Here is a 10275-nt window from a genome sequence, read left to right as displayed (position 1 = left end):
ATAAAGGAGCTTTTCAGCCTTGAGTTCACCAACTTCTACATTCCCAAAGTAGTCTTTCATGCACCATCCACCCAAGGGATAGTATGACACGACTAACGTTACCAGTGACACCAGCTAAAGTTCTGTCATTTCCCCAGAATCCCACATGAGCAAAGAAAGTAGCTCATTGTAGTAGCGCACCACTAACAAACCAGTCACACGCAGGGCTGCTTCCTAATCGGCAACAGTTATGGCTTAACCAGACGAGGAATCCAAAGTTCTTTGTACACTACAAAGATGTTTATTTGTTTCAGGGAATTTAAGCGGCTCATTTGGTCAAATACAAAATCGGGGTGAACAGTGGCTTACATTTTTAAAATAGATCATGTTTTATTCCCTAGTTCCATAAAAACAGTGTAAATACAAGCAATCTGTACATCTTGCTGGTGAAGTCACATATTCCCTGATCCTTTGATCTCCTCATCTTCTCCAGGTTCTCGGTTCTGCTGGGCCACTAGCCGCAGGAGTGGAGCGGAGGTGGGCTTAGAAGAAAAGGCCATGGCTGTTTGGTTTGGTGACTGGTTTTATTGCTTTCCTGTCAGTCCACTTCCATTCCTCCAAACGTGGAGTCAAAGTTTAAGATTTCAGCCCTTAAACCTGTAGGACTCACTGTCAGCTTTTTTTTTTTTTTTTTTTTGCATAGGCATTACTAGGGATCTGAGTGGTGGGGAGACTGTCGGGAAGGTGGTTAGGAGCATGAAGCCAACTGTCCTTGGAATTAGATCCCACAAAGGCAGTTCCAACTTGAAGTCGATAAAGCCTTTTGGAAATGGGCTAATTGCTTTAAAAGGGCAGGGGCGGGGGACAGAATCCACTTTTAATGATCTTGCCAGTGGAGAATTTGTTCCATAAAGCTTCTTGTAAAAGTTAACTGAAGTAACGGACACAGGTTACTGAGGCTTAATGAGAGAACGGTCAGCAGCCGGGTGGTAAAACCACGATGGTCAATTTATAGTTCCTTTAGTCTTCTGATTGTCCTTTCTTTAATTAACCCTCCCCCCCAACTCCCAAAGTGGATCTCCCTCGACCAGGGTGGCCCGGCAGAACTGGTTGAATCGGGGGTCGCAGTGTGGACCATGCTGTGGGTGGATACATACCGGAAGGGAGCATTACATGAATCCCACAGAAAGGCATTCCCTCCAGTCTGCCTGCTCCTAAGCATTCCAGGGACAAAAATGTCCATTTGAATCTGTGTGCTTGTTTCAGTTTTTTTTTTTAAAGATTTTATTTTTTGACAGAGATCACAAGTAGACAGAGAGGCAGGCAGAGAGGAGGGGAAGCAGGCTCCCTGCTGAGTAGAGAGTCTGATGTGGGACTTGATCCCAGGACCCTGAGATCATGACCTGAGCCGAAGGCAGCGACTTAACCCACTGAGCCACTCAGGCGCCCTTGTTTCAGTTTTTAACTAGTAATGTCCCTCACAGCACAGGGAGGGAGGGTGGGAAGTTCAGGTCAAACCGGCTCAACAGAAGGTAATTACACCTGCCCGCCCCCTCCCTCCCCGGCTTGTATTCTGTTGTATTTCCAGCTGCCTCCCATTTACAGCAAGTGCCCCTCATTTTCCTTTTTAGAGAGGGATATAAAATCTCTTTCTACATAACAACTTCAACTCAAAAAAATATAAGTAGCAACACAATGTACACATGGTGACGATAGTTCTGGAATGTCTGACGTTTGAGAGATGGAGGGTTAAGCAAAGATTGTCTTAGCTTTCCATGAGTGCAGTGTCCAAGTTCACCTGTGGAGAAGGCCGTCAGGAGCCACGTGATGCCGTTACTACTGAACAGAATTTCCTTTTTTACCCCAGCAGAGACAAATGACCCTGACCTACTGCAGTGAAATTTGAGAATGTCCAGACTGGAAGGTGTTTTAGCATCAATGAAACACACCAGAAATACTCGGTTATTCTTCCTCCCTAAAAGAAGGGTAATGAACGTCGAAGCGTTGGTGCTAATTTACATATTGATTACATATTGTTAGGTCCTCAATTCGGCTTCACTAACGGTAACACCGGCAGCTGCTTTGCAGCGGCGGCGTATGAAACTGCAGGCGGCCTGGCACCAGATACTGGGGGACGGGGAATTCAAAAAACCGGCTTCATGAATCGGTGCCCTTTAAGAATCTGAGCGAAGATTAACCCCTGAGGGCTTTCGCAGACCAGAACCTCAACAGTGATCTTCCAGAAGGACCATTTGTAGGCGACAGTTTTGTTTGAGATGACAACTCGGTCTGTGACGACAGCTCAATTGTGACGTTTCGCTGACATTTCAGATTACGCGTACAAGCCCCACGAGGAACAGCATTAACAACATTTGTAAAGCAAAATAATTAGTTATTAAAACACCTGAATTTTGTTGCCAAAGGGAAAACGTATTCATGAGAACAGAGCAATTGGCTTCCTGTCCCCGCCCTACTCCTAACCCCCGCCCCCCAAAAGCTCTATCCTAAAACTAACCCAAAATTTTTATTTAAAAGAAACAGGTTGGAAGCATTCATCAAGGCTTTGCAGCTGGAGGTTTAAAAAACCCCACTCTGCGAAAGTATCTGACGATGAAGGGCACGGACACTAAGGTGATGCTGATTCGCACGGGGGCAAACAGCTTGTGGATGGCGTAGGCCACGACGAAGGTGCTCGTGCCTGCTGCCATCTTCGACTGCACCAGTGACTCTTTAAATCCGAGTTTGAGCAGGATTGCAGACATGTCCACGCCACTGCGGAAAGAGACCATCAACAACAAAAAGGATTATCACAGGGGGTTAAATTAGGCGGCCGATGTGGCTCTAAGATTTAAAGTATTTATTTTTTTCAGATTTTATTTATTTGACACAGAGAGAGAGAGAGAGATCACAACTAGGCAGAGGCAGGCAGAGAGAGAGAGGGAAGCAGGCTCCCCGCGGAGCAGAGAGCCCGATGCGGGGCTCGATCCCAGGACCCTGAGATCATGACCTGAGCCGAAGGCAGAGGCTTAACCCACTGAGCCACCCAGGTGCCCAGATTTAAAGTATTTAAAAAACACGCTGGAAGCAGCTAGATGAATACACATTCATAGGAAAAATGTTCTCATTCGCAAAGAATCCTACATGACCATGAAGAACAAAGAGATGTTCCCGCCAGAGCTCTTACCTTGAAACCACCGTGTAAAATATCCCCAAGGAGATCAGAGAGATTCCGATGTGCAGCGACACGCCGACGGCACCATACTCTTGGAAAATCTTCCTCAGCTGCTGTGACTTGCTTTGCTTTTCCCCCTCTGAGCTGCCGACAGGAGGGGCTGGCGTCACAGTGATCTTGCTGGGGTCCTGCGCACAATAGGAAGGGGAGATGTTCTGGGGCAGCAGCAGCAAGGTGGTGAGCGGCCGTCAGCTTTCATATCACGCAGTGTTCCACCCTTCCTCCTGCCCAGCGATGGACCAGTTACTCCCCACCTCCTTGGTCGGCTGGTACCCACTTTGTCACTGAGCACGCTGAAAGGCTAGGTGCCGGCTATGATCGGCAGAACGATGGCCCCCAAGATCTCTAGGTCCTAATCCCCAGAACCTGTGACTATGTTACCTTACATGGCAAAGGGATTTTGGAGATGGGACTAAGTATCTTGAGACAGGCAGAGCATCATGGATTTTCTGAGTAGGACCAAAGTCCTCACAAGGGTCCTTATCGGAGAAGAGAGGGAGGCAGGGGGTCAGGGACGATGTGACTACAGTCGCAGGGTCAGAGATCTGAGGAAGGGGCCACAGGCCCATGAGTGCATGTGGCCTCTAGATGCTGGAAAAGGCGTGAAATGGATTCTCCCTCAGAACTTCCAGAAGGAACGAGCCCTGCCCATGCCTTGACTTTAGCCCAGTGAGACCTGTTTTGGACTTTGGGCCTCCAGGCCTGAAAGATAATAAATGTGTGCTGTTTGAAGCCACTGGATTCCTGGCCAGCTGTTGGAGCATCAACAGTACTAAAACCTTGGGGCACACACACTTGAGGCCACTGATAATGCTTTCCTGAGCACTGTCTCCCAGCCCGGCAGCGCTCAGATGCTTCTCTCTATCTGCTGTCTGCTTCCATCCTCATGACCACCCTCTAGGTAGATACTGTTTTTTTCCCCCCACTTTCCAGAAGAGCAACACAGGCATCACAGGCCAAAGAATTGGCCCAAAGTCACCAAAACTAGAACCCCAGTCACTGGGGTCCACAGCCTGAGCACGTGACAACCATTCTAGACTCCACAAAACAAGGACAGTGGGTGGAAAAAAAAAAAAAAAAAGGAGCAGAAGCTACGGTATATTTACTACCAGAATCAAGGTTTTCCCTAGAGATCTGAGCAGATACAGGGAGGGCCAAGTCCCGGGCCATAAATGCACTGGCCTGAATTTGCACAGAAACAAGCCACTGGACTTGGCTTCTCTTAACATTTATCGAGCACCTACATGGCCTGGGATGTTTGGGAGAAACAAAAAACCCAAGAACGCTGGATTTCTTTTAAAAAACTCTCCTCAATATGGAGAGTGTCTTTTTTTCTGAAAAGATCTCTAGAATCCTAATGACCTGTCTCAGAGCTCTTCCTGGGAGGAAGTATCTGGGTCAATGAGCTCCAGTTTCTGCCTTGTAGCACGATGGCTTTTTCTTTGTATTTTTAGAGCAGGCTGCACCCGAGCAGCATTTCAAAGGCAAGAGGGAGGAGTATGACGCCCAGAGTCCCTGGGAGGGAGGCACAGGGCTCCCCAAATGAAAATGAAACAACCATAGGGGCCCAGAGCAGCACCTCCAAACCTCGCAAGGCTCCCCATGGCTGTAAGGGACCTCTCAGCCCTGCCCTGCTTCAGGAGCCCCTGCCCTGCCTGTGGGGTGGGCCGGGCTGGGGGAGCTTTGCTCATGAGCTCCGGGGGGCTCAGGTGCTGCTGGTCCACTTGTATGTGTGTCCAGGTGCCCAGCGTCTGATTTCGTGTTCTGGGGAGAGGCCTGGGCGCTGGGATTCCTTATCAGGTGTCCAGGGTTGCCAGGTAAACCCCTGCTTACCAATCCTGCCTCATCCAACGTGGGGCTCGAACTCACAACCTCGAGATCAAAAGTCGCGGCCTCCACCGACCAAGCCAGCCAGCTGCCCCTCAGAGAGTGCATTCTGCTAGGCAGTGGCGCACAACTTCCCTCGAAAGGTTCCGGGGAAACTTCCTGTGTCCTCAGCTTAGGTCCCTCTACTGAGCCAGGTGCTGGGCATAGCGCTTTAAAGGTGTCATTTCATAAAAACCCTCACGGTAACCCCCATGATGTGGGCATGTCTGTGGCTTCCACTTTGACAGGTGGGAGAATGAGGTTCACCAGGGCCGGGGGGGAGTGGCAAACTGGCCGGCCAGAGGGCTTCACGTCCCGTAAGAGCTGGACACTCTGAAAGTTCTGGAACACTTCTCCAGGACTTAAGGCTTTGGCGGGGAGAAGGAGAACTGGTCAGTCTCCTGAAGGTTGGCCAGCACGTGTGACCTCCCCTTTTCTTCAAAGCTTTCGCCTGCCTCTTCCTCCCACCCTCCAGAATGGCAGCTCAGAGCTCAGGTTCTTTCTGATAAACACGGCCCCACCCGCCTTTGGCTGCCGAGCACGCAGTGCCGATGGGAGAGCTGCCAGACGTCAGGCCCTGATAGGACAATAATCTACAACCCCCAGTCCAAGTGCCACACGGCGTTCTGAGGCTGAGGAGGGAGAAAGCCCCTTTCATTTCCCACCCTTGACACTTGGCCCGACCAAACTTAATTATGCCCCATCTGTCCATTCACCAGAGCCCAGCGGAGCTGTCTCTGTTGAGGGCTCTTTTCTTTACAACCTCTATTTTGGCAAAAGGCCTTTTGGCCACAAAAGAAAAATAAAGAGGCAGCCAGACTTCCAGCCACAGAATGACCCGCATCTGCTGTGAAACAATGGGAGGGAGAAAATATTCAGACACAATGGACCACTTCCCAGTAGCGGGTTCGTTGTGAACCTAGAGTTAGAATCTTGGGACAATTATCTTCCTTTTATGAACCTAGAGTTAGAATCTTGACAATTATCTTCCTTTTATCGTGGTAAAAGGAAGTATCTTTAAGCACTGTGAACCAGTCCGTTTTCTTCCTAAGCCTGGAGGAGACTGAAGAAGCTAAAATAAGGGAATTTCTGAGGGGGTGGCTTGCAAGGAACGGAAACTTTTCAGACATTCACGTCTTTGTGAAATATTCCCCTAAGTCCCTGTGCTATGTCGTCAGGCACTGCCCTGGGTGCCTGTCACACGATACGGGCCCTGGTGTCTAGACTCAGCCAAAGTGCCTTTTCAAATCCTTGCGTGTGCCTGCACAATTGCCGCCCCCCAACCCCAAGCCAAATAGTTATTAAGGTATAAAAGGCTCTATCAGGAGGGGCAGGAACGTTCGAAGAATAGAACGTTCGAAGAGTAAGGCAAAGATGTTGCTCACGAGTTGCTCACATTGGTTGGAGTACCACCTGTTTTCATTCAATAATAATAATACTACTTAAACACAACACTCCATTGTAATTATTTTGTTCCAAGCACTCTTCTGAGTACTTTGAAAATATTAATTCAGATAATCCTCACAACAACTTTGAGATTGGCAGTCCTGTCGTCCTCCCTGAACAGAGGAGGAGCCTGGAAGCCCAGAGAGGTTGAGTAACTTCCAGAGGGTCACACGGGAATTACCTGTCAGGGGTGGGATTGAAACCTACTGGCTCCAAGGCTTTTGCTCTTAACAACTATGCTGTGCTTCTCACTTATTCAGGGATAACTGCTCTACGCCGGGTGCTGCTCTAACTGGGGGGACAGAACAATGAATGAAAAAGAACTCTACCCTCAGGGAGCCTATGGTCTAGTTGGGGAGGGTAGCGACAATAAACAGAAAAGGAAAGCATCAGGGCTGTTAGATAGGACAAGTGCAATGGAGAAACACCACGGACGGGAGGCAGACTGGCAGGACTGTGGGGAGGGATGCGGCCAGTTTAAGCTCATCGAGGAGGGGATCCCTGGAAAGGCAGACATGGGGGCTCAACGAGAGCCAATCATTTGTCTAAGATTTCCCTCCCATAGTGTAAGTGTAGAGCTGGGCTGCTCTGCGAGGTGACATGACGCGAATCAGGTTAGGGGAAAGGGGCAGGATTCTCCTGTGGCTTTACCCCTCCTTCCTCTCGGTTAGAGTGGAGACCCCGCTGAAGACAGACGTGGGAAGGCCTCTCGGGTACTTAATTAAAATCTTGGCATGTTTGGAGACGCTAGCTGCACTCCCTCCTCCCAATGGCCAAAAACAAGGTGCCTGTGGGTAGCCAGGAGCAGCTGACAGGGGAGACCCCTGCACCTGCTCCCAGGCCCCAACGGCGACGTATTTTCTCAAGAAGATGACACTTTGAGTAATGAGCACCTTTTGCCCTAACATCCTGTTAGGTTCTGACCCCACTTGGATCCTTCTCATCTACCGGATAGCAGGAGAAACAAGCACCGCTTGTGGGGTGCCGTGATTTATACATCTATCGCGACAGTAACACCAAGAGCTAACGTTAATTTGGAATGTCCCCGATGGCAGGTTTCACACTCACGCTCTAGGAAATGTGAATTATTAACATCCCATTTTACAGACGAGGAAACTGAGAAACAGAGAAGTGGGGGAATCCGATCAAGGCCACAGAACTATTGAATAGACAGGAATATGGGGAGTCTGAGACCACACTCGTTACTACTATATGCACATATCATGCCCACACATACGCATGTTCACGCATGCTCACACACACACACACACGCCTGGGCTGGGGGGCAAAACTGATGTGGCTGATGGGACAGACAAGCCTCTGGAGACCATCCCAGATGATGACTGTGGAGAGAATCCACACCCAGGGGGCCGAGGGAGGCCAGTGGAGGCACCCAGGGCATCTCTGGTGGTCAGGAAAGGCTTCCTGGAGGAACAGAGGGCTGATCCATGAAGAATCACCAGGAGGCAGCCAGATGTGTGTGGAGGGCTCAGGGTTTAGAGACAAGATCCGCTGCCATTCGATGGGGGAGCAGATGGCAGGAGGCATGTTAAGGGTGTGAGTCAAGTCCCCACGCAACATTCATTCAGGAAACTCCACCGGCACCATGCTCAGGCCTGCCTCAGCTCATGGAATCGTCCCCCAAACTCTTGTTGGGAAGCCGCTATCTGTAGCCTTTGAAAGGTCAGCAAACAGGCTCAGAGCCTGCAGCCTACGTGCGGTGAGGTCACAGGGCTCGTGAGTGCAGGCGCAGGGATTCCATTCTTAAGCAAAGAAAGGGACTGCAGGAGGCCAGGTTCTGCGTGTTCTCACTCGTCAGTCCTGTGTCTCCAGACTGCGCTACTTACTGTTTTTCTTTAAGGAGACAAACTTCAAAAGAAGAAAAAACAAAACAAAACTTAAAAACATTTTTTTTTTTTCCAAGAAAGTCCGGATTACCTTCTGAAGGGAAACCAGTTTCCCTTATCATATAAAGAAGGTAACCAAGATGAAATAGGACAGAATGTTTCTTGCCTGAGTCTCGCCTGAAGCCTGGCAGGGAGGCCTGCTCTTTTGCTTAGATAACAAGGGAGTAGCAGCAAGTGGTGGGGTGTTCAAGACAGCAGCACCCCCGGAGCCGGTCTCCTTGGCCCAGTGTGGAGGAGGCTCTGGCGCTGCTTGAAGGGGGAAACGACTCTGACAGCCGTGTGAGCACGCTGAGAGCAAGTCCAGGCCCCAGTTAGAGTTCTCTCGGCTACCGCCACTGTGCCAGCCCACGCTTTGGGAACCTGGGGCTCTGCCAGAGACTGTGTGACCTTGGGCAGATAACCAGACCTCCCTGAGTCTCAGTTTCTCCAGCTGTCACCTGGGAGGATCACTTCCTTGGCTTGCAGGGATTGGGGCCTCGGGAACCCTGGAGGGGGTGGGGGTGTCTAGGTCTCGGAGCTGGACGACTAAAGCTCTATTTTGGCGGAGATGGACCGGGATCCGGGCGCCCGGGGGCCGGAATGGAGGTGGGGAGGCTTACCTGGCGGCCGCGGCTGTCCCCGCCGACCAGGCGCATCAGTGGGGCGTCGGGCTCGGGCCGGAGCAGCGGCAGCAACAGGGGGCGCGGCGCGCAGCGGGCTGCGGCGCCTAGGAGCCAGGAAGCGCGAGGCCGGACCCAGGCGCCCACCCTGCCGGCGGGGCCCAGGAAGGCCAGCACCCCGGCCATGGCGCGCGGCGAAGCGCTACGAAGGCGCAGCGGACCGGAGGGGAAACTACCGCCGGTGGGCGGGGCCCGCCGGAGCCGGAGACCGGAGCGGCGTGGGCGGGGCCGGAGCCGCGCGATCCCTCTCTGGCCCTGCCCACCGACCCCGCCCCTCCGGAACGGCACGCGGGGTGGGCGGGGCCGGAACGGAGCGAGCCCTCCAGACCCCGCCCCTCCGGGGCCCGAGGCTCACGTGGAGTGGCGGGGCCGAGCCGCGCGATTCTTCCCAGGCCCCGCCCCGCCCCGCCCCACCGGAGCTCCAGCCTCGAGCAGAGTGGGCGGGACCGGACCCCGAGCGCCAGGCAGAGTTCGCGGGGCGGGAGATTCGTGCCTTTTCCACATCCTTGGAGTTCAGGCGGTGTCGACTGGGCTGTATTCTGTTGGTTACAAGAGAGTCAGAGGACAGCCGAGATTCAAAAGCGAGGGGTTAGATTCCAACGACATGATGGAAAGTGGCGAGGTCACCTGTGGAAGGCTTATGGGATGGGAAATACTGTTGTGACCATCTTTGAGAGATGCAATCTGCCACAGTACTCAATAACTATTAACTGATGATAATGATAATAATAATCTTTGGTCTCCACTACAGAAGAACTGAGTTTCAAAGAAATGGTGACTTCCCTGAGGCATCTTCATACACTTTTCATGCCCGACATCTTTAGCATTTTTTGGTTGAAACTAGAGGATTCTAAATGTTTCTAGATCTTCGCTATTTTAGGCAGGAAATAATTTAGCACAGGGAATTAGTGCTTGGAAAATAATTGGAAAAGCTAGAGGAGTGGGCACTAGGCTCTTCCCCAGGAAAGACTGCCTGGATACAGCAACACCGGGAAGGTGGGCATCAGGAGTTGGCCAGTGGAATGAATGTGCTCTAGAACTCACTGCCACAGCTCTAATCCAGGGTTCAGGACTGCTTTCCAGCTTCCACAAAACAGGTCACCAGGCCCTGGAAAGGCAGTCAGGCTGCTGTCTCTGCCACAACTGCTTGTCCATACCCATGGCTTGGCGACTGGCACCTGAATTC

At 51.4% G+C, this 10275-nt stretch overlaps 1 protein-coding gene across 1 annotated transcript; it reads right to left on the bottom strand.

The window, feature by feature from the left end:
* Positions 1-257: 257 nt before the first annotated feature.
* FAM210B (family with sequence similarity 210 member B) lies at positions 258-9280 on the bottom strand. The gene is made up of 3 exons (XM_045981843.1): positions 9030-9280; positions 3164-3339; positions 258-2751 (listed from the first exon to the last, which is right to left on the bottom strand). The coding sequence occupies exons 1-3, from the start codon at positions 9213-9215 to the stop codon at positions 2535-2537; spliced, it is 579 nt and encodes a 192-aa protein (XP_045837799.1). The 5' UTR covers positions 9216-9280; the 3' UTR covers positions 258-2534.
* Between the last annotated feature and the right edge of the window lie 995 nt (positions 9281-10275).

Source organism: Meles meles, chromosome 16 (genome assembly GCF_922984935.1).
Source record: "Meles meles chromosome 16, mMelMel3.1 paternal haplotype, whole genome shotgun sequence".
In the NCBI taxonomy this organism is placed as follows: Eukaryota; Metazoa; Chordata; class Mammalia; order Carnivora; family Mustelidae; genus Meles; species Meles meles.
This window is presented reverse-complemented; position numbering and strand designations above follow the sequence as displayed.